Source organism: Heloderma suspectum, chromosome 1 (genome assembly GCF_057233095.1).
Source record: "Heloderma suspectum isolate Gila_16-S chromosome 1, 16-S_ref, whole genome shotgun sequence".
NCBI lineage: Eukaryota > Metazoa > Chordata > Lepidosauria > Squamata > Helodermatidae > Heloderma > Heloderma suspectum.
In genome coordinates, this window is record NC_139458.1 from 153,781,314 (window position 1) to 153,807,008 (window position 25,695).

The 25,695-nt window shown below is 41.1% G+C and overlaps 1 protein-coding gene across 1 annotated transcript in view; it reads left to right on the forward strand.

Moving 5' to 3' along the window:
• Positions 1–25,695, forward strand: part of PDIA5 (protein disulfide isomerase family A member 5) — a 211,270-nt gene that overhangs the window by 135,818 nt on the left and 49,757 nt on the right. Inside the window, exon 12 of the mRNA XM_084807405.1 lies at positions 24,977–25,047. Within this exon, the coding sequence (XP_084663531.1) occupies positions 24,977–25,047 (71 nt within the window). The remainder of the gene's footprint in view (positions 1–24,976; positions 25,048–25,695) is intronic.

Below are 25,695 nucleotides of genomic sequence, written 5' to 3' on the forward strand. Positions count from 1 at the left end.
CTCTTTTTTTTGATATAATAATATTTATTTTTTAAAGAAAAACAAAACACAACAACAACAACATAAACACACAGTACACATACACTAAAATATCTCTTAAGATTGTAAGATATCTACCTTTGGCTCCCCTTACACAACAAATGCTTATTATTATTCTCTACTTCTTATCTTAGTTGTATATCATACATTGAGTTCACAAACATTATCTCATTTCTCTCCTAATTTTAACAACAACAACAACAACAAAAAAGAGAATTAACCATCTCAGAGTTCAAAATCCACATACATAGATATCATTTTTCTCTATTTCATGTACAAATTCTATAAAAGGTTTCCAATCTAACATAAATTTAGTTGTTGATCCTTCTTTAATCATAATAGTAAGTTTTGCCATCTCTGCCGGCTCCATCATTTTCATGATCCACTCGCTCACAGTTGGTATTGTTTCATTCTTCCACTTTTGTGCATACAATAACCTTGCAACACCTCAAGAGGATCTCATATAGACAAGCCAATACAACATTCTCTTTTCTCCATCCCATTCAAAAATCAATTCTCCAAGGTTCTCTCAATTAGCCTCTTATTTCCAGGGGGTTCCTTTGACAGCAACTGTGGTTGTAGAAACACTGAGGAAAAAGCTAATCTTCTGTCTGAGGCAGTACAGTTTGTGGAGGGAGTATATTTATCACGTGATGGAGGGTTGTGAAGCAAACAACTCTTGGCACTGAAGCAGCCAGTCTTATGAAGAAGACATGGCTTTAGTCATTGCACAATACAATTGTCATCTGAAAGACTAATCTGTCATTGGTATTGGTAGGGAGCCGGAGTTCCCACAAAGGACTGGGCTAGGAGAGGTAGAAATTCCTTCCTAGCTCCTCCCTCCTGTACCAAGCTGTGCATTTCTTGATAGGGGCAAGACTTGTTCCTCCCACTTAATAACCCAATCAGCACAAAACAGTAGTAGATTTATTTTGTTGTAGAGGGCTTTGAGGCCCTCCTCTGCAAATGAAATTTTCCTCTTTTTCCCCACTAACCTTCTCTTTGTGACCCCACCCCTTGCAAAAGACTCCTTGAAATGAGTGAACACTACTAGCTTGAATTATATTTGCCATTCTTAGGGAGACCTAAAGTCTCTCGTCCTTCTCTCCCACTAGCCCTCCTTGCCTTAGGAGGATCTTTTGGTAGAATCCAAGGACCATTTGATTTAACAGAATCAAGTGGTAAAGCTTTCCTTGGACTTCATTCTAATTCTAGCTACAAGTGGCAGGTTGAACATTTGGTGGTTGGACGGAAGAGAAACCTCCCTGGAGATGAAAGAACTGTATTAGTGATAGGTCGTAGTCTGCAAATAGGTGGGTGATATTGGTTTCGGACATCAGGTTTTATAGGTCCACCCTAAAATCCATTTAGGATCAACCCCAAACTCTCCAGAGTCTGGGCTGATCCTAAATGCATTCATTCAAGTCCCTCCACCCTGCAGCAAGCCTTCCTTTCCTTTTCTCAAATTTACATTGGTGAGGATAATGGTGGAGAGAACTCTACAGCTCTATCATGAAGGACCTCAGGATTTCATCCTAGGTGATTCAGGCTGAAGGGGCAGGATTTCAGCTTCAGATCAATAGGCATATGGTCAAGGAACACCTAATTACTTTGAATGAGTTCAAATCTCCAGGGCCAGATGAACTGCATCCTAGAGTCATAAAGGAACTGGCAGAAGAACTCTCAGAACCGCTGTCTATTCTCTTTGAGCAATCCTGGAGGATGGGTGAAGTGCCAGATGACTGGAGGAGGGCTAATGTTGTCCCTATCTTCAAAAAGGGTAAAAAGGAAGAACTACAGACCAGTCAGTCTGACATCCATCCCTGGGAAAATTCTGGAGCAGATTATAAAGCAATCCATCTGTAAGCACCATGAAAACAATGCAGTGATTATTCGAAGCCAACATGGATTTGTCAAGAACAAATCCTGCCAGACGAATCTGATCTAATTTTTTGATCAAGTAACCTCTCTTGTGGACTGTGGGAATGCTGTGGACATAATATACCTTGACTTCAGCAAAGCTTTCAACAAACTACCCCATGATATCCTGATGAGCAAACTAGCTCAAAGTGGGCTAGATGAAACAACGATCCGGTGGATCCACAGTTGGCTACAGAATCGGACTCCAAGAGTGCTTATCAATGGGACCTTCTCAAAGTGGGGAGAGGTAATGAGCGGGGTACCACAGGGCTCAGTCCTGGGCCCAGTGCTCTTCAACATTTTTATTAATGACTTGGAGGAGGAGGTGTGGGAAATGCTGATCAAATTTGCAGATGACACAAAATTGGGCGGGATAGCTAATACTTTGGAAGACAGAAACAAAATTCAAAGTGATCTGGATAGACTGGAGGGCTGGGCAGAAAACAACAGAATGACATTTAATAGGGATAAATGCCAAGTTCTGCACCTAGGAAAAAGAAACCAAATGCACAGTTACAAGATGGGGGATACGTGGCTCAACAACACTACAAGCGAGAAGGATCTTGGAATTGTTGTCGATCACAAGCTGAATATGAGCCAACAATGTGATGTGGCTGCAAAAAAGGCAAATGCTCTTTTGGGCTGCATTAATGGAAGCATAGCTTCCAAATCCTGGGAAGTACTCGTTCCCCTCTACTCAGCACTGGTTAGGCCTCATCTGGAGTACTGTGTCCAGTTCTGGGCACCACATTTTAAGAAGGATGCAGACAAACTGGAGAGGGTTCAGAGGAGGGCAACAAAGATGATCAGGGGACTGGAAACAAAGCCTTATGAAGAGAGACTGAAAGAACTGGACATGTTTAGCCTTGAGAAGAGAAGACTGAGGGGAGATATGATAGCGCTCTTCAAGTACTTGAAAGGTTGTCACTGAGAGGAAGGCTGGGATCTCTTCTCAATCATCCCAGAGTGCAGGACATGGAATAATGGGCTCAAGTTACAGGAAGCCAGATTCCGGCTGAACATCAGGAAAAACCTCCTGACTGTTAGAGCAATACAACAATTACCTAGGGAGGTGGTGGGCTCTCCCACACTGGAGGCATTCAAGACAAGGCTGGTCAGCCATCTGTCAGGGATGCTCTGACTTGGATTCCTGCATTGAGTAGGGGGTTGGATTCGATGGCCTTGTAGGCTCCTTCCAACCTACTATTCTATGATTCTATGATTCCATGCTCACAGAAGCATTCAGGGCTGCTTGGAGCTATGGGGAATATAGAATTTTATGAGAATGTTCCGAGACAAAGAACCAGGCATGTGCGGCTGCATCCAGAGATGTTGGGAACCTTAGCAATACGGTTTCCAACCCTGCTGTGATTGCTCATGGCAGTGCCTGTGTTCTGATGGAGGTCCTATGATGAGACTCACTACAAATCCTCCCCGCTTACCTTGCCAGCAAATAAGGAAAAAGGGGTAGATGGGGTGGGAGGGTTTATCTTGAGGCACCAGAATAGGAATGCAACCTGATAAGGACCCACCTTATTTTGCCTGACAGCTGGAGGGCTAAATCATCTGGGCTCCACAGATTATTTCTGATGCAGACTGTAGAGGCAGAGTCCACATATCACATCTCCCTGACATGCTCAATTTGTATATGTAGAGCATCTTTTTATATGGGGAGCATTCAAATATACTGTCCCCCACCTGCAGCATGAAGTGGAACAATCCAGATAAAGGATTATCACTTGATTCTACTAAATGTATAAACTGGCCCTCAAAATCTTCAGGTTTCTCTCCACCTCTCTTAGATTGTCTATGTGAAGGCTTCATCCTCCCTGTGTCAGACTGTAATACCCTTTTCAGGAGAAAAATGTATTTACTGCGTTATTGTATTTTGTAATGTCAAAGTATTTCAAAGACATTCTCATTCATCTTCATGGCAATCCTGTAGAGATGATCAGATTTGATACTGATCCCATTTTACAGAAGAGGATGGTGACTAGGCTCATCATAACTTGCTCAAGGCCACCCAGAATGATGCTGGGTGAACAGGGAGTTCAGCTCAGGCTTCCTCTTTCCAAGTCCAGTATTTTTATGCAGTGGAGCACACTGCAAACAGCTTTTATATCTGGAACATAGAAGCTACAGTGTCTTTTTTAAAAAAATAGATATTTTTTTTTTGCAGATGGAAAAGATAACAGCTAGTGATTTACTAAACAGGCAGATTTCACTCCTGTCAAGATATAGAAGCACCTTTCTACAAGGAAACCCCTAAAGGCAACATTAAGTGAAGGTGAATATGCAAGATAATTAATAGAAGTCAGCTATCATAAACAGTTATCTCCATGATTAAAAGATCTTTGCCAGACACTTTTTATATTTACTAATAGAGTCACCTTTCAAATACTAGGAGATAAGATTATTTCATCAAACCAGTGCAGTAAATACTAGGGCTTATTCTTATGTGTTTCAACCTTGGGATAACATAAATGTTACAGATGCAGTAGCTTAAGAACAACAACAAAACTCAAACAAAGGCCTTGAGGGATGTACACTAAGGTGTCAACCTAATTCCTTTTTATAAATTGGAATTTTGTTGTCAGATTTGCAACACTGACTCTGAATTACTAGCATGCAATTGCATTATGTTAATGTGCCCTACAAATCTGGTGCTTATGGAAGGGTTATTGGTAGTTTATTTAGAGGAAATACAACTGTAGTGGTCTTTTGATTACAATGTCATAGTCAGATGGGCAGAATATTAATACATAGAATTATAGGGTTGGAATGGGCAAACAAGACCATTGAGTCTAACCCCCTGCTCAGTTCAGGAAGCCTGATTCCCAGGCGGTCTCCCATCCAAGTACTAACCAGGGCTGACCCTGCTTAGTTTCTGAGATCAGACGAGAATGGGCGCATCCAGTGAGGTGCAGTGCAATTGACAGACACACGCCAGGGCAAAGTGTTCTTGGAGTCAGACCAATTAACAGATTTTGGTACTGGAGACAGAAAATACAAAACTTATCCCCTGGTAATACAAGAAAATACTGTAATAAACTGCATAATTGGCTATTTGCTGTCCTTTAATGGAACCCCCAAATCTGCTGCCTGAGCCATGCTAACTCACTTTGTCTAATGGTAGGGCAGGCTTGTTTTCTGAAGGGAAACGCTCTTTGCTTTTTTCTTCATTCAAGTATAACGGGGGGAAATCAGTTCATAACAATATCAGTAATTCAACATTCATAACTTAAATATATACATGACTATAAACAATCTATATATCTGAATAAGCATCCAAACAAGATTGATGACTCGTTCAAATGCACAGGGAGCAGTAAGAACCAAAGACCATTGAAGGATAGGTGGTGGGTGTTTATCCTTCTTGGCTTGCAGTATCTTTGCAGCTGTAAGGGCTGTCAAAGTTCACTTTTGCTGTCCAGCTGTTAGTGCCCACATTACAGGAATATAATTTAAAAGCACACAAGCATCCACAGTTACTAAAGATTTCAACAATAAAACAATATTAATACAAGTAATGACTTCCAACCAAGAAGAAGCCACATTGGGGCATGCCCACATCATATGTCTCAATGAAAGATTATCGTCATTACATTGCCAACATCTAGCAGAGCTAAAATACAACATATGAAACCTAAGGCAACTTTTCATTGATTAGGCTGCATAGAGCATTCTAATTCTCTGTTCCATTCAACCATAACGTTCTGAACATCCAAAGTAATACATTTTGAAAGACATTAATAAACAGCTATTACAGATTTAGCTTTCTGCGAAGATCCAATTCCTCCAGCAATATAGGAGGTGCTGATGGCCCATAGAGAGACACTAAAAGGTATTGTGGTTGAAGATATTGCCATTCAGCACTAGATGTTGTGATATCTAAGCCACAGTATTAGAATGGTAAAAATCCTTCATTCAGTGCTATTAACTGATCTAACATATAAATTCTACTATCAGTCCAGTTCTTCTACAAAAATTGCCTCTATTTTCAGATCAGGATTCCCCTATAAGTTCATTTAGCATGAGATAATATGGATCAAACAGCAGCTGACAAGACACTGCTCGCCATATCTCTCTAGCCATTGAAATTGCAGGCAGAGCCACTCCCTTCTTTTTAATATACCTACATCCTTACACCATCCATCCAGAAAGAGGTGCCAGATAAGTTGACTCCAGGAGAACCCATGGAGGAGTATTATTTCAGGGAGCTGCCAGGGAAGAAGGGGGCAGGCAACTCTGCGTCATCCAGCCCCTGGTTGCAGGATTTTCACTCGATCCAATGCAGAGGAAAGGCAGAGAGATAATTCTGTGAGTGTTGCACTTCATTGCCAGCATATACACATCAGTGAGTGTGGCTTTTTCTGTCAGTGATAAGTAAACTGTACAACCAGATGGTGACACTTGGCAGGGGAATACACCACCAAAGTAGCATTCTGAATGCTTGTGGTTCAGACTTCACAAGGCAGAGTGGGCAACCCCTGAGGATAACAGTCAGGAGAGTATATGTTTGGAAGCACCTCTTCTTGCCAGTCATTTTAAAAAGTAAATTAGATGCACTAGCTGGAGACTAGGTGAATAATGATGCATCAACCTGATGGGTGTTTGATAAACTAGGCTAAGAGTGCTTGAAATCTAAGGCAGGCCTCTTCAGAGAAGCATTGCCTTGAAAGGTATGAATTCATCTCTGACCCTCTTGCAGAAGGAATTGTCACTGAGTGGTAGAGAACATGTTTTGCAGTGCAATCTGCTGTAAAGTTCAATCTATTGCATCATTAGTTCAATGGACATTGTATAGAAGGAAGAATCATGAGTGTAACATACACTTGTTTACCCCCTTCCATTCCTCACAGCGAATTGATTTGTCCCCTACTCCAAATTCAATGAATTTAATTAATATTGAACTCCATATTCAAAGAATATGAATTGTATTCTCACATACATACATACATACATATATATATATATTCTCCTTTGAGCTCAGTCCCTTTCTCCCATAGTCAGTTCAGATGTGGAAGGAAGGCTCAACTTTTGTTTCCAAAATGAAGGTTGTGTATTTCTGTGTGAGGAAGTGGGGCTCATTGGCAGCACGTTGAAGGGTGTACTGTCTCCGACTCAAACTCCCCACCACCACCACCACTGCGATCTCTTCAGGAAATAGAGGGCTTGGATGTCCTTCATACCCAGAGTGATGGTTGTGGGGGTGGAATATTCACAACAGAAGTAGTGAAAGCTAAAGAGAATGAAATGTCTGAGGTCAATGTACAGTTAGCTTGTCGGGCCAAGGAATATGTCTGTGAATGCCATTGCTTGAGGTGGAGCAGTCAAATGGGGGAGTGAGGTGGCAAGACATACATGTACACTAGAGTGCTGCATTGCTACCCTCTTATTATTACAGCTTTGGATATATGGTAAAGGAGCAGCATTGCATAAATGTAGCAGTTTTACCACCCTAACATCATGGCTTTTCAGGTCAGTGAAGCTTGTCATTGCTTCATACTATGACTAACCAATATGTTATCCATCATTGTCCTTGAGGTCAAACAGGCTTATTGTTCAGATAAGTGATAACTGGGGCAATAATTGGAGCAATTTCCTCATTCCTTGTTGCCCTTAGAGTGGCCGTGTGCCCTCTTTTACAGAGGACTGTCCTCTGTTTTGAAGGCATCCTCTATTTGAAGGGCTGAGTCCTGTCCAAGTTCGGTTTAAAGATAAAGAACCATCAGAAGGAAGAGCTGGGTCTTGATGTTGCCTATCAAAAGCACCCAGAGAGCAGAGTGAGCAAGGCACACAGCTCACCTGGACACAGTCTTCCACACTATGGTGAGATGTACTGCATTCCTATTTAAATTATTATAATTTCTAAATTTGCATCTATACATATCATTCGTATATAGAAATTTTATGCAAATCAGTGTCCTATTTTGTCCTTTTTTTGGGTAATGTGTGTCCTCTTTTTGCCCATTCACAAGTGGCCACCCTACCCAGAATGCCCAATTTTGTGCAGGGATTTACTAAGAAGAAAGATGTTTTGATTACTCTCTCCCAGTGACCCCAATTCTGCAAAAACACCTCTGTCTAAAAATGCAGTAATCGAAAGCATGTCATAAGATTGGTTCAGACAATATCATGCTAGGGTGTAAGCCTAAAATCCCAGGCTCCACCAAATCCTTTTTCTTCTTACACAGCTCACACCTCTGTCTAAATATCCGGCCAGAGCATTTCCTCACTGTAGACAGAAAAACAAGTGTGTTTCAAAATCTCTCTTCTGAGCCCAGAAATAGCAGTCAATCCCTTTGATCTTTTAAAATACTTTGGAAATGTTTCTCTTCGGTAGAGAAATCCTAAAACATGTGCCATATTTTATGAAGAAAAAAGATGGAATGTCATGCCTTGAGGTAAACCATAGGTCTATATCCAGGTCTATTAACTGCTTGTCAGCAGGCTTTCCCCAAGGTGCATTTGCATTTACACAAAGCATCTTGGTTAGATCTGATTACATGAACTGCACTTCACATCTCTCAGGGATGGGATGGGACATTTCATCATTTGCAGACTTCCTGAATATCATATATTTAGATAGCAAAATGATACAAACTGTATTATTTACAGTGTATCTATGGACCATACAACTGATGCGTGAAGTGGCCCTTAAAGTACTAAAGAACGTTGAATCCAACTGCTTGTGGTTAACTCTCTGTTGTGCCGCCCCCTTTTCTCCTCTTTCAGTGTGACAAATGAATTCCTTCTGTGCATGTTTTTATCACCATGGGTGTTGCCATTGAATTTTCTATGTCAGGCACAAAAAAATCTTGGACCATATCTGCTTGTCTAATCTCCACTAGTTAAGTTCTAAAGGGAACTTACCTTCTCATTGTGATAGTTTATGGTAAGGATATACAATCTGCAAATGTTCAGAAATACTGTTGCATGTCTCAGCACTGAAAATTGGTTCTGGCTCACTTTTAAGTGCAGTTTAAGAATCTATTTCCCTTTGTCTTACATGCTTTGTTAATTAATACTGTGCATCTTTGCCTTTGGCCTTCATGTATTACTTTCATTTACTTATTTCAGCATAAATATCTGGATTTGTTGTAGAATCACTGTTCTAGCCTAAGCATTGTTTTCTTTCCTGCTTTTAAAAACTTGTATCTTGCTAGGGTTGCTGATGTAGTCTTAGAAATTACCAGTTCAGTAAGTAACTGGTGGTTTTTGACTGCTCTGGGATTAAGTCCTGGTGAATGGGTTAGAAGTGGAATCTTAGCAGGCTGGAGTATGGGGCAACAGGAAAAAGTAACATTCCTCCCTCTACTTGGAATTCCTGATACTAAACTCAAGGCAAAAATAATGTCTACTCCCCCACCCCCACCCCCATGCACACACATACACACTACCCTTCAATGAGCTATCCAAAGGTATAAAAAGGACACAACACATGCTGGGGCAGGCATAATGGATGTGGAGGCATCTATGGCTCATCTTGAGCCTGATGGACATGCGTCTCAAAGAGCCTGCAGAGCCTCCTGGAGTAAACCAGGTCCTGTTGTTTCCATGGTGCCCAGTCCCCTGGACCAGCCAGTCATGCCTAGAATCATAGAGTTGGAAGGGGCCATTTAGCCCATCGAGTCCAACCCCCTACTCAGTGTAGGAAGGGTTCAAAGCCACCTTGTGGCATTTCTGCTGTAAATCAGGTCTTCCCACTCTAGTGAGTAGCACAAAGAGAATAGGTGGCAGAAGGAGGGGCCTCTCCTCACTGGGTGGCTGAAGGGTGACCTTTAGGCCCCTTCACACACCCAGCAATGGCATCAGAAGTAGGAATGAAGCTAGTGACAAAGTCGCATGAGTAAAGCCATGGGCACAGTATGTAAGTACATCATCTGCAGAAACAATCCATTTGGTGCCTGCCTCTACTTCTAAATTAATTAATTAATAAGAGGATGCTTTTTAATTTAGGGAAATCAAGTGTGCCTTTCTCTCCATCTAGTGGCTGGTCCACAAGAAGCTTGTAAGTGTGCTATTCATTCTGCTTCAACTATGTGGAGGTCAGTCTGAAGATGAAATTTCTAGGTTTACAATGAATACCAAAGATAGGAACTCCTGTCTTAGACTATCGTCTTTTGACAGGCTGCTGTTCAGTCACAGCTATACTAAAATCTTGAAAGTCTCCATTGTTTTCAGGACATAGGAAGCCGCCTTATACCTCAGCTCAGTACTGTCTGCACCAGGGGTAGAGAACCTCAGGCCCAGAGACCAAATTTGGCCCTCCTGGGTTCCTAATCTATCCCTCTGGAGTTCCCCAAAGGGCCATGTTGCCTTCCGTTAGCACCACACCCTTATTTGGTGATTTCCAGGCTTTTGTGCGGTTCTTTGCCCTTTCAAAAATGTTGAAATGCTTCTCATAAGGCATAGTTATTTGCAGGAAAAGCTTTAAGCTAACATATTCTGATGTTTAAATGAAGCAAAATTGTATACGTGCTACATGAAATACATTGGCCACAGATTCATAGAATAGTAGGGTTGGAAGGGGCCTATAAGACTATCGAGTCCAACCCCCTGCTCAGTGCAGGAATCCAAGTCAAAGCATCCCTGACAGACAGCTGTCTAGCTTCATCTTGAATGCCTCCAGTGTGAGAGGCCCCACTACCTCTCTAGGTAATTGGTTCCATTGTCGTATTGCTCTAACAAGGACGTTTTTCATGATGTTCAGCTATAATCTGACTTCCTGTAACTTGAGCCCATTATTCCATGTCCTGCACTCTGGGATGATCAAGAAGACATCAGCCTTCCTCTCTGTGACAACCTTCCAAGTACTTGAAGAGCGCTATCATATCTCCCCTCAGTCTTCTTTTCTCAAGGCTAAACTGCCAGTTCTTTCAGTCTCTCCACGTAGGGATTTGTTTCCAGAATGTGACATTTATGTGAAGAAATTTAGGTTCCAGTCTTGACAGAAGCTGGAATGGTTCTTAGTGCCAGTTGCATAGGCACCTGTCAGTTTTGGCCTTTCTCATGCAAACATTGTATGGACTAATCAGATAATGATAAAGTCCATGCAGTTATGGAAAGTAAGTATTCTTATGGAAAGTAAGCGCAAATTAGATCATGACCTGAAAAGGCTAATCTCTTAATGCACTTTGGATCTCGTGTGAAATTCTACAGCTCATGGTTCTCCTAGAGTAAAATAAAACTAATTTCTTTTTTAATCCATAAGAAAGATGGCTCCAAAGGTGTTAATCTTTTTTTTTTTTAACACAAGACCTCCATTTGTAAGGTCTTTTGAAAGAGAGCATCAACGACCAAGGTTGCTAAGTGAAATACTCAAAAGCAAGGAAATGCCAAAGCGTAATTAAAGACTAAATTATAGAGCAAAGGCACAAAGACATTCTTCTACCACAGTAACAGTCGTAAGGAAAAACAGTGCAGATATATAAGATGACTAATTAGTATGGGCATGGGAGTGGGGGTAGTAATATCAGTTTGACAAATGACTTTTCCTTTGTCCATTTTAACTATTCCTCAACATAAAGACAAGTGGAATAAACTTTGCCTATTGCAAATAATTTAGCATCATCTCATTTTATGCATCTTTTCAGCAGAATTCTCACCCCTCAAGCAAGATTAAAGTGTAATGTAGAAATATTACTACATTCATATTGTAATGTAAATAGTCCATTGTAATGTAAATAGTCCATACGGTCCATTCTTGCTCCATCTGCAATCACCTATGTGGTTATACGTTAAAAATAATCTTACTGGGTCTGACCCATAGTACTTTAATCCAGTATCTTGTCTCCCTTTCCAACAATCCAGGACATTGCAGACTTGAATATATGCTCCAAGCAAACAACTCAGTATACTTCTAAGAATCTTGAGGTTGCTTAAGGAAAACTTTTACATTAGGTTTTAAGGGTTTTGAATCCAAAGCGATTCCATACTTATATTCATATAGCTGGAAATACTAGAACTCTTCTGAAACTTGATCCACAAGAAAAACTCAACAAAGGTCCAGAATCCATTTCATAGATCAGTCCCAGAAGTGTTATTTGAGTAATGAGTTCCAACGTAGTGTTCATACACTTAGATAAAATTAATTGTGGTGTAGATTTTTGAACAACTATTCATATACATTTTAACAGCAGAACCCCTCCCCAAATGTAGAATTATTAACTTGAAAAATGAAGCCAGTGCTCTCACTTACTTCACCTTTTGAGAAACCTAGGTGAAGAATGTCATTGGAGGAAAAATCAATCCATGCTTTGATCATGTAAATAAGATGAGGACATAATAAAAAACTGAACAACTGAGTTAAGCAGTAAAACTTGATGGGTTACCTAATCAAATGTATGAGGGCAATAAAAATGGTTTATGTCCCTTAATCCATAGCTTATAAGAGTCATATAATCTCAAGCAATGAAAGTATTTAGGTCTGGATAGAGGGTGTGCTATAAGGGTCAGATAACTATGATGGTGGCGAACAAGAGCATCAGTGTTTTTAATTAGAGTTGTGGGCACCTGAAGATTTAATTCTGTGGGGTGTAAATATCATAAGACAGCCTTGCCCCACCTGGTACCCTCCAACTAATTATGGAAGTTACAGTCCAACATATCTGAAGGGCACCAGGTGGGGGAAGGTTGTCATAAGACATCTCTATGCTTCCATACTTCATCCTGCACTGCCACTGATTATATGATGTTGAATACTGTGTGGGATATCTTATGGATATTGCATTATTCCTTTGGGACAGTCCACCACATTTCCCATCCTAAGTGATTGAAGCAACTTGGCTTTTAAAATGCTGATCTAGTAATTGCTATCTGACTACTGGAGCTCTTTTGACTGTCAACCCACAAGAACTGTTTGGTGTGATTGGCACAAAGCTGTGAAAATGCCATTCAGACCCTTTTGAGAACGAAAACTTTTAGGATCAGCATGTTATGAGTGCCATTCTTAATATTAACAAGGGATGTGCTGTGGCTCAGTGAGTATGGCAGGGTCTGAGGTTTAGTCTCTAGCATCTTCAGCTTAAAGGGTTTACAGTATTACAGCAGGAAAGACCTTTGCCTGAGATCTTGGAGAGATGCTACCCATCAGAGTAGATAGCACTCAGCTAGATAGGCCAATGGATTCACCTGGTACAAGGCAGCTTTATAAGTTGATTAGCAAAAACCAAAAATACAATAGCCACCATCTGGAATACTTGGTCTGCATGCACAGTTGGTGCTTCCCTGCTGTCTGCTATGGGAGCTAATGGAAGTGTAGATGGCAGTGGGAATACTATGAGTTTGTGGTCTTCTAGATCACAGACAACATGTCCAGTAGAACTCTGCTATTTTTCAGATTGTGTGCAACCTCTTGGAACAGGCACTGAGACCTGGGGGAAAGAGGGAAGAGTCTTCCCTAGTCTAGGTGCCCACTTATACCTATGTACACAGGGTGGTGTGATATAAAAGACCTGGTGTTCATCTCTCACATGCCTTTGCTTTTTCAAAATCTATTACTCAACAGAGGATAAAGAACAAAGGCTGTCTGAAGAGTAGTCCACAATGAGACCCACACCATATTGTGTTAGGGAGATGAATCGTGTGTTTTCCTTTGGATTCCCACCTTCCTTAACATTGTCTTTCCTGTTTCTCACAAATTAAATATGTGTTGACTCAGCAGTGAAGGAGTTGTGGTAGATGCCCTTCCTTAGTTAATATTATATCTGGATCTACTGATCTTGATTCAGTCATGCTCTCTGTTGTAGTTTCTCATTTGCTTGACCTTTTCCTTACATCATAGTGGCAACAAGCCACTTTATTTCACCTACCATGAGTCATGCATTCCTTTTGTTTTATGTTTGATCTTTGTTTCCAAATGCGAATTTAACTGTAGACAGTCATAGAATATTTCCGTGCTTGAGCCAAACAGGCAGTTGCTGTACAGAAGCAATGCTCAGCAAATGTACAGCCAACTTTCCCCCTCTCTACTGTTTTATTACCAACTAGAAAATGGACCCGGCTTTGCAGGGGTTGGAATAACTCTTCACTGTTTGATACAGTGAAGCTTTCAAGCAAGCTTATGCCGCTGTCAGAGTTGGACACATTGTGCTCTCCCTGTCTGAGTGAAGCCATGCCCACTGGGCACAGCCCCTGCCATGGTGCACCCCTATAGCCCTCTGAGGGAAGGCTTGGTCCACTCCATTCCCCAGTAGGGTGGGGGGGGAGCCATCCCACACCAAGCGGGGAGGAGGAGACATATAGCACGGTCCCTCAGGCTACTCTCCCTGGCTTTATACTATACTGACTGTAAAGCTATGTGCTGGTTAGAGACGCCTGCCACCTATTTACTGAAGAAGTTACCACAGGGGTTAAACACACTGACACATTTAAATTAATTAAAATTAATGAATTCTTAAAACAAAATAACCCCGAGGTGCCACACCTGCAGGATCCCCTTGGTATGTCTGCCGAGTTTCAGGTGTCTAAATTTTATTGTATTGGCACAGACAGACAGGTAGACACACATTCTCTCTTATTATTATAGGTATGTAGATAGGTACGTAGGCAGATAGATGTGGGATTTAAGGGATTTAATTTGATTTTCCTTTCCCTACAATTTCCTTTTGAATTCCATGCGAACCCTCAGTCTTGTTGTATCATCTATAAAATATAGATACGTTTTATACCAGTGAAGGGAGAGAGGGGTTGCCCAAACTCCCTGCAGGGTAGGCAGGGACAAACAATTACCCGGTAGACTTCCATCACCCCTTACGTCCACCTCAGCCTGAGTCAGAGGACTCTCAGGCCTTTCAGGACACAATTAGGGCAAGCCGGCATCCTCTATTTCAAGCCCTCTCTAGTCACAGTTGCATTTAGCCTAGCAGAAGGCGCTGAGTTTAGTACTGAGGTTTACCTGGAAGAAAGCATGCACAGCTCTAGAGGTAGGGATGAAGTTTATATAGGGGAAAGGGATAAAAAGGTGTACAAAAATAAAAGAGAACCTTTGGAACAATATCCCAGGCAAAAAGTAACAAAGCAATACCTAACCCTATTCCATACAATACTGAAGCACGGGTCTCTCAATAGGACAGAGACCAATCCAGGATCCAAGAGCTCAAGCCCGAAAGCAAGTCGGCACAGGTAGATGAAGACAAATGGGCAGATCCAAACCTCCCCCTTTTGAGCTGAAACCCCTGACTACTCAGAGAAGATTTTGAAGGGCCAATCACAGGTCAAGTACTGCAGCTTCTCAAACCTGGGATGGGAGCAGGGAAGGTTCCCTCAGGAACACAGCTGAGACCATTTGGTCCCAATTAACTGAGCCTTACCCTGGCCTTGAAGGTGGAAGCTATCTCAAGATAACAAAACTCACAAGCCCAGATGGTTGCATTGCTACGTGCTGTTTCGATTTAGGCGAACAGAGTAGTCACACACAGCACAAACAGAAAATGGACTCCTTAACTTAAGGCAAGAAAAAAATTCTTGACAATATCTATTTATGACTTTTTTTAGACTCTTGGCCCATCAGCCTTAGATAGGATCAGTATAGGATTGCATTGGGGCTGATTTCTTGCTGTTTATGTTCAGTAAGCACATGGCTAGATCAAAACAGGGTAGTGAAACGTAGGCAATGGAGCCAGATTGCCCTGCCTATTGCCCAGTCATCAGATTGGCAAATCTCTCGCCTTGTTGGTGAATAAGAAAATAATAAAATCTGTTTCAGCCCATGTTATACAAATTCACTGTCATGTCAGGTCAAATAACCTTGGGGATTCTCGGGCAATACAAGATTGCTCCAAGTTAGTTACTAGGCTGGTAGGAATTCTAGCTTTCTTTATCCATGTTTGGGCATCAACTGATCATCCTCAGGTCCTTCTTTGACCTGTCACACCCTGTGCAAACCTATTTATTAAGCCTCTCTTTTTAAAAACAACAGCAACAATGGGGGTTTTAAATATTACCTTTGGCACTTTAACATGTGCATTCTAGTCTACTCAGCAGCTCCTGTTCAGTTATGGCAGTCTTTCTCCAGAGGAAAGGGAAAGCCAAGGTGGGGGAAGGGGAAGCCTTCCACAACCACTAGACCAGTTTGTCCCGACTTGGTTTGGGACCAGCCTCCCCCAGTTGGGGAAGGCTGCCCTAGACCTTTCCCAACTCTACAGATAAAGACTACTTTTTAAAAAGTTAATCAGTAATCAGTAATGTATCCTCATCTCCGGAAACTGGAAAGGGATCTCTATTTGCCAGGACTAACATTTATACATAGCAGTTCTGGAGGAGACTTGCATTTCAATTTTATAGCTTTTACCTTGGTGCTTCTAATGACTGATGTACCAATAAAACTATTTTGTGTCATTAAAGCAGCTATATGTTTATGCCTTTTGAAAATGAATTTCCTCTCTCGTCTGGTGTGTAATACCAATTAACCTGAAATATGGCTACAGTTATTTCCATTCATAAAATCCTAAACAGTCCCGTACTGTACATGATACTGAACTGGCTCTTTCATTCAGCAGAGCCTTGCCAGAAAAATCTTGGGTTAGATTCTGTCACATCATATGACCTGCAAAGTGATTTCTTTGTGATTAACTTCATGGACTTCAAAGTGTTAACATGTTGAAACAACTTTGGTCAAAAGGAAGATTCTTTCTTTCCTGTCTTCTGGGTGCCTGGGCATCCAAATATTTAATGTCCTTTGCATTTCAGTACTCTTTGTTTTAATCCCAGTGGGGCATATTGTAAAATTGCTAGCTGTTTCCAGGCACTTTATCTGAAATACAGGAAGTTAAATACATCAAAGAAATAGCTTCTATTTTATATGGTGTTTTGCAAGTGTGAAAGAATTGTCATTTTTTCGGTTCAGGCTTTACTAATATTCATTGTTACAGTGCAAAATTCTATCTTGGCCAGAGCCATTCATAGAGTGTAATGAGCATAACATGAGATGGAAATGGTGGGAAGGCTTTCTGGCATAAGCATGAGGATTGCATCAACAAACAGCAGCAATATGTATAAAACATTTGTAGACATAAACTCAAATGGAATTGGATGATGTGTGGAAGATATTCTTACAGTTTTTAATCTGGTGACCTAGTTGAAATCATTCGAGTATAGGAAACAAGACACCAGCTGGACAGGGAACAATGCTTAGGAAATTGCAGGCTCACCTTTCCCCCTCTGTTTATCTGTATTGCCAAGATGCTAGAATTTGGTCATTTCTTTAATAAATTGGCACTGCAGAATAGAAAAGATAGCTTAATTTAAGAGTTTATCAGGGGTCCTTTGAGATGTAGGGCTCCTATCACTACCAGTCAAAAGACATTGTGCAGCTATTCAGTGTTTCTCTACTTCACAGATTTTCTGCAGTAATAAAAAAGGAAGAAGAAGCAGTTGAAAAACATGGGCAGGTTACAAATGGGAAACTGCCTTTAGATCCCCCATAAAATTTTGTGAATGATGCAGAATGGTTGCACAACAAATGCATCATCTGAAAGTACCCCAAGACTGTAGCTGAGGGCCCCTTCTGTAATATATGTGTTCTATGTGACCTAAGACATTTGTTGTGCCTTGAATATTCCATTTATAAAATAGGGATACATGGCAACCCTATCACAGACATCTTAAGTCTTGAATCTGGGAGGTAACATTTCTGTGGTTCCACCCTCATCTATAGGGGCATTGGCTGCTCCTTTTCCTCAGTTTAAGCAGTAGTGGACTGAGTTTAGACAGTGGCAAACATCCTGTCAGCTCTCCCTGTCTAAATATGGCAGCCTAATATGGGCTTCTGTGGCAGACTGTACTCTGTTTTCCTGCTTTCCTCTCCTCCATCTTATGTCTGCAGTCCATTTTCCATAATAACCAATATTATATATATGATCCTCTGGTCTTCGAGTTTTGGCAAAGTCTGCTCCTCCATTTATCATGTGCTCCCACCTGTTCCATGGACTTCCTTCTTGGGCCTGGATATCAGCGTATGAGTTTGCTCAGTCTGGAAAGAGACTGACCTCCAGTCCAGAAGTCCTGGCCAGACAAGGCTGTTTCTTGTTATCCATGTTTAAGCAGCACTTCTTTCCTAATCCTTATGGAAGTAGTTGCACACCTGTGGTGAGATCTAGATCGAAGGCCGCAGTGGTTCTGGTTCTCACATTGTATAGGCAATTAATACTTCCATTTTCCTACAGCTGAGAACATGGTTGCAGGTTAAAAAGCCTGGTCTAAAGAGTACTCCCCTTAATTTGTACTATTGGAAGGCTTTGTATGGTAACTTATTGTGCTGTGAACTGATAGCTCAGAGATTCTCAGACTTATCTAAGTCCCCTTTGGTGGCACAAGCCCTCTGTGAACCTCTCCCTCTACCAAAGAGATGTATTTGTTTTTGAAAACCTTCGCTACTTCCCTGACAACATGTCATTTAGCCATCAAGCTGCACACTCACAAATTTAGCAGTCCTTTGTTTTCTACCCATATTATTAGCTTACTCCTTGGTGTTAGTATTTTTTAAACAAGTAGCTGTTCGGTTGTTTCAGTTTCTGCGGAATGCTTTCAGAAGCGTGTGGGCTGTGCTGGCTGAAGCCTCAGGGACCACAAAAACTTACAGTAGGCAGGGCTTCAGGGCCTATACAGCTGCTTGCCACTCTAATATAGCTATTTTTTTGAACATTAAGAACAAGGAACAACCTGCATCTAGCATTCATGTTCTCCCTTGTATCTGGATTGGGCACTGTTGTCATACTCTTCTGCTCCGTTTCAAGTAGCTTCCTTAGAACGTATGCTCAGAGACAGGAGTACGTAGAAACAGTGTTGAATTTTGGGCATCAGCCAGTAATTCTTGAGAAGTGGTGAAGAGGGTGTCACTAGAGGTCTTGGGCTCTCTCCTCCCCTAGCCTTAACCCTGCACATCTCTACTCCCCATTTGGCTGAGAGAGATGTTTATTACACTTAACCTTCAGTTTTCTCAATACATTAACATAAATATTTGTGGCATGGAGGAATGTAGAAGCAAACTAATGAATGCTAATGTTATCCAAGTCACTTGTCAATAGAAAGAATTTAATAATCAGCATTTGGCGATTTTGCATTCACAAATCAGTGTGTCGCTAGGGTACCAGAAGTCAGAAATTCCATATTCTGCCATGTGCTCTGAGACGGCCGGTGATCTGTATGTCTTGCCTGTGTCATGTCTCTAACTTCAGGTCACAGCCTTGGATGAGGCAGTGCCAAAAACTAGATGATGAGTTTGTGAACGTATTTATTCATAAATCATATTCAGTATAAGTTAACAGTAATCAAGTGGCAGTGTAACATTTGTATTCTAGAGGCAGAGGATGCTGCATATGGAATATTTAGAGTTGATGGATGGATGGATAAATAAAAAACAGGTGTTAGGTTTCTTTTATGTAAATTTAAGCACTGGAATTGTGACTGAAAGCGTTCATCATTGTCAGCATAATTTGTACATGGATTCAATAACTGCAGAGTTTAAAATATGGATATTTAAATTTGGATATTGATAAGTTTTTAAGAAGAGAGAAACCTGTTCAGAGTATCTCCCATGCCAATCGGAAAGCTATTTGTACCTCTTGATTCAGCTAGTGCATAGGAACCTGCCTTATACCAGGTCATACAGTTAGTCCATCTAGCCCAGTAATGTTTGCTCTGAATGGCAGCAGTTCTCTGTGGTCTCAAGCAGGGGCCTTTCCAATCACCTGTGGAAGATGCGAGATTTTTAAACCCGGGTCCTTTTGCATGGAGAGCTTGCGCTCTACCACTGAGCTATGGTCCCTTCTCAGTGTTGCAGGTCCATACCCATGGGAATAAATTGTCTGCATTTATTTCATTGAAATTGTACTTACCTTCCTATTCTGTCAGGCAGGTTGTGGCTTGCAGTTTTAGAACTTTAAAACAGTTTAGAACTTTAAAAAAAAACTATGATAAAATAATTTATCCTTGTCAAAATAATTATCTGAATTTAAAATAGTGTATGCTGTCTATGGAAGGCATACAGGCTTTTACAGGGTCAAGGCAGAGGAGCAGCCATTGAGAGTGCTTTCTCAGGAAACCTTGTTAATGGAAAGTTTCCTTGACTAACACTGCAACGGTGGATACTCTAGACCTAGACCTCATCTGTACATGCAGGAGAATGAGGTGGCAGAGAGTTGTGAGTGGTAGAATGGACTGTATCACTTCAAACTGCAGGTTGTGGTTCCAGTTTTGAATGCTCTTCTGTGTGATAAACTCTCTGCAGATAGAAAGCTAGCACATCAGAGAGATTTTCTATTGCAGCTGTTTCCCTGCTCTGCTGGTTTACGATTTGCAGGGAGGGTACTTAAAACAAAAAAAGAAACAGAAGGGAACATTCAAAAATATCATCACCCACCTGCAATCTGAAGTGGGACCAACCATTCCACCAAGTCATCTTACTGCACATGTAAACCAGGCTTTAGTGATTAATCAAAGAGCATCACAAACATGTGAATTTCTGGCCTGTTCTACACATGGAGCAGAATGATGTGGGAGAATGCTAAAGCCATAGAAGGGGATGGACCACTTCAAATGGAAGATGGGGGACCACATTTATGAACGCTTCCTTACGTTAATAACTTTTGGCAAAAAAGAAGACTAGCACAGAAGGCCAAGAGGCTGGGCTAGAACTTTTCTCCCTGATACACTTTTTTCTATTTGCAAGGATTTATTTATTTTTACATAGAAAAGTTGTCTAAGGTGGGATGCCCCACCTGTAGACTGAAGTGGTATATTCTGTTTACTGCTTCATTCCTCTCCATGTGTACACCCATCCTGAGTTACCAGGGGAAGTAAAACACTTTCATTGCCTGGTGGACCTTCTTCCTCTAGCCAAATACAAGATAGTTTAGTGCTTGAGGGTGGCAGAATATCCAAATCTCCCTCCCCTGCCAACGGCAACTAGAATTTTATTTATTTACTGCGATTCTTAGCTGCCTTTCAAGACTACATTATGTTGTGGCAATTTGTTGCCCTTTAATTGTATCCCCAAAATTTCTTGCATGAGGCAGGCAATCGTGCCCTGCCTTTACATTAAAAATTGAGGGCGCAATCCTATGGGCCCTGAACTCGGAGGCTTATGAGTATCCTATACTGAGCTGCTGCATTTAAGCTAGACAGGCCAAATCACCTGTCTAGAAGAGCCTTCGGGGAGGAGGAGGGAAGAAGGCTGGGGCAGCAATAGGAAAAGGTGTGAGCTGCCCCGCTCTCCTCCCCTCCCCACCCCCCAGGAATATCCCTTTCCCCCGTCTCCGTGCTCCATTTACCAAGCAGGGAGAGGTAGCCATCATGGTTCTCTCCACACAGGCTACGAGGGGAGGGGTGGGGAGCACAGTTCCCTGGCTACAAGGTCAGAGAAACTGTCTAGGGAACACAAAATTCCTCTCTCCTATGCAAACCTGCCACTGACCAGTCAAGGCTGGAGCACAGTGTAATCAATCACTACTTTGGGTGGGCTATATCAAAATAGGCCTACTACAAATGCTGCTAGCCAAAGGTTATATGTGGCATCACAATCAATATATCTATAAAAAGGAGGTGAATGCATGTGTTTGCAATCAGCTCTGACCAGAGATTATATCCCAATAGAGCTCTGGGAGACCTGATTCTCAGTTATGCCATTAACATGCATATTCTCAGGTATTCCAGGCAAGATTTGGAGGAACTGATTGTAGTGTGTTTCAGCTGACATAAGGGTGTCCTTGCACTTGATTTTTGACCTTTCTGTTTCCCTCCTGGGACAGGATATGTCACTTCACTGCCTTAGTCTTTGGCTTTTAGTGCAGTCATGTCAATATTAATTTAACACAAAAGGGCATCTCCTTGAAGAATGTACATCAAAAGTGTTTTCCTATAAAAACTGTGAGCCCCCTTGGACAATCCCAGCAAACCTTATGCAGCATATTATACAGCATTGGATTTAAGGGCATCTTCGTGAGTTTTGTTAGAAAACCAAAAGGAGCTTAACAGAAAGGAATCAAAAGTCATAATTCAGTAGATGGGAGGGATGTAAACAGCTTTGGGATTAGCTTTTTGTTGTTCTCAAACAGTCTAGGAGGATTTAATGGTTAACCTTCCAAGACCAATGAAAGCAGAGTATTGACAGGAAGGTGGATTGGTATGTGATGGTGTTTCTGGAGATTTGGTTTCGATGCAATAACAAGGGCATGAAAGATTCTCGTAAATACGTATATAATAAATTAGTGATGATGAAGAGAAGAATGGCTGTGCCTAAGGGTTTTTCGCTGTCCTACGCTAACAAGAAAACATCAGTTCTGTACTATGTGTATCCCCTTGTTCCACCCATGATGATGCAATCAGAAAATTATAGGGAGAAGACAGACTTTGAAAGATCATCTAGTGAATATACCAACCCACCACACTTTGCAGCTGGGACCAATTATACTTATACCATCCCTGAAGCAAAAAATCTCTTAAATTTCGTAATGTAATAATTTCTAGCTAGAACAGCGTGTGTGTTTCATAGGGTGTAAATGGAATAATAAATTGACTGATGTCAGTGGAGTTGCCAAAGTGTAAATCCCAAATGAGATCAGAGTCCAGTCCTGAATCTTTCTAGTTGAGTATAAGCATATAGACTCTAACAAAATTTTTGAATGGTGTGACCTATTCTATTTTGTCTCTCACTACTCTAGCATATGGGTGTCAGCAGGAATTTTTCCAGGGCAGGGTGGAGGCTAAGCTGCGCAGTGGTGTGTGATTGTAATTCGCATGCACTGCTGCAACACACCCGTGCATTTTCCTTGTGTGCCTGCACATGCTTTGTTGTTTAGAGTCCTATTCCATGACATTTAGAAGCCTTCACAGAGTGGCAGAAAATCCTGGGAATTTGACAGCACTAATGCTGAAGAGTATTCTAGTTAGGTTTCACATAATTCATAGATCAACATGGGAGTTGGAGTGCCTGGTTTTAAATGGGGACCTAGATATAGTGGGCATAACGGAAGCCTGATGGAATGGAGTGAACCAGTGGGATGCTTCCATTTCTGGGTATAACTCTATAAGAAGAAGATAATTCATGATTTTGCAATGAAAAGGCAGAAAAATAAAGGTTTAAAGTGAATTTGTCTACTTATAAAATGTTTTCATGTTTGTCAAATAGAATTTAAAAAATGAAAGCATCAACAGGATAATACTTTTATTAGGACCCATCAAAAAGTTTCAAAATAGTTGGCAAGCTTTGTAGAACTCTTCTTCAGACTGGATGTTATGTTAAACAATGTTTTATGTTAAGCAAAAAAGGGGGGACCTGGTAGAGAAGCCTCAGTGGGGGTCATGGTGGAATTTCAGAATGGTAGAAAATAGAATTTCAAAATTAAAATAGAAACTTTTCTTTCACTTTATCTAATTGGCATTTATACCATTAGTGGTTTGTTAGGCCTGCTTCCAAACAGTCCTGTGTGTTGCCTGGGCCTGGAGGCATGATATCAGTAGATCAGCCCAGAGCCCAGCACATCTGTTAAAACATGGGGTGTGGTGGGAAGGGCCTCAGAAATTACATGTGTGTAAATTAGATCTGTTTTATGATCTGTTTACTCCCTTTTTATTGCTGACATTTAGGCAGGGATTTTTCACACATGTATCTTAATTTCTTTTACACTGATGAGGGAATAGCACTTAATATTAAACAGATACTCACCACATTAAAGGGCTGGACCAAACCAAGCTTCACATGAGCATATATAATGGGTGAAGTGAAACTGTGTGTATTTGCAGCAAACCAAAATGGATACTAGTTTGAACACAGTATGGCTTGGCACAGTGCAGTTAATTAAAAAAGACATCCCCAGTAAGGAGGCGTTAGAAGTGCTACTGATGTCACTGAAGCGGTCTGAGAGAAGGATTTGGGATGGTGTTGCTCCCTTTGTACTCCTCTCCCACCCAAATGGAAGGTTTTTGTCACTCAAGGTCCCCAAAAGGTGTCCGGTGTATGAGAATGAATTTTAGGTTTTCTCAGGAGGCAATAGTTTGTGTACTGCCTCTTTCCTTAGAGAGAGCCAATTCTTGTGTAACGTAATTACACCAACAGGACAAAGAATCTATTCTGAACCAGCAGACTGTGTGTAAGAGGCACAATTGCACCTGTAACAACAGTACCCACAGCCAACAACTTCCCACATTCCAGTGGGTCATAGTGCCGATGGTACAGTTCCCTGGATTGAAAGCTAGTCATCCAACGTGCATCCAAGTGAGAGGCTCAAAGCAGTAACCTTTAGTGATGTAGAGATGTGTCTTAATCGCGGTGCCTGCTCTAGCATCAGTCACTGGCCTCTAAATCTTAGAACTAACATAGTGCAGTAATTATAGGGTGAGCTGTGGGCCAGGAAATCCCTGTTTCAAATTTCACACCAAGCATGAACTCACTGAATGTCCTCAGGCAAGCTGATCAGTCCCCACCTGTAATAACCAGATAACAATACTTGCTTGCCTTATGGTGGGTTGTAAAGATTGCTGAGCTACTGTAGGAGGAGTGACTTGTGTGCTTAGGAAAAGCACTAAAAACATTCTTAGTCAATTAAAACGAGCACTATATTAGAAAAAAAATACCTGCCTAAATTTGCGATTATCTTTCAGATGCTTGTGATAATTGGAGGATTATATTGCAGGTACTAAAACATCAATTCCTTGAGTTGCACACTTATCTTTTTAAAAGCAAAATGCAACCCTTACTGTTAAACAGAGAAGCTTTTATGTAGCATTAAAATGTTAATCTAAAAGCTCCAAAGCAGAGGAAAACAAAACTAAGCCATAAAATATCATGTATTTCATAGGATCTGACACATACTTTTTTTTTCAACCTAGCTATTGTTTTTCAACCTACCATATTGTTTTTTCAAACTAGCATATTGTTTTTTCAACCTAGCTTTGCCCTAGAAGGGCAAAGAGATTGTTTTGGAAAGGCAGCTGCAGTTTTGGTAAAGTATGTAGTAGGCCAGTTTTCTTTGCAAATATATACATATATATGTTCAGTTAAACTTTTCTCTGACAGGGTGTGGGCACTGTAAGAAAATGAAGCCGGAATATGAGAAGGCCGCTGAGATGCTCCATACAGACAGTGATGTAAGCCAATTCCCTTCCTAACTCTGTTTCCAAGTGATCCTTAATAAATAACTACAGTCATAAAAATTGTTTTCCTTTCTTGCTGCAACTATTTCAGCTGTTCTCCTCTTCCCAAGGGGCGCTGAAAGAGATGGTTCCAAAGTACAATCTTGTCGGTAATGCATGAGCTCTGCCAAAATTGTTAGCAAGAACATTCTGTCTTTAAACCACACAAAAATAATAATCACAAGGTGTTTATATATTCGGCTGTAAGGCCTTGTATTGTATATAACATGATTGAGCCCAAATGCTGCATGGAAATGTTTTGTCCCCTCCATTAATTACTGGTTTGATGTTTAATGCAAAGAAAGCTCTGGCTTGCATTTATGCTGTGTACTTGTAAGCAAATAAGAGTGTTTTCCTCCTCTATTTAAGCAGGTGACATAGGCTTTGACTTGATTTTATGCCTACCTAGTGTGCATTCTGGTAAGGCTAAGAATAATCATGCACAATTGCTATCATTAGTACAATTAAAACCACACTCGAATAAGTCACACTCCCCAATTTTGGTGCTTGAGACCTTGTCCTGTGGGCATCTTTGTATTTTGGGGAAAAATATCACTTGCTGTCTAACGGTTGAAGGGTTTGAGACACAAGGGTGGGTAGAAT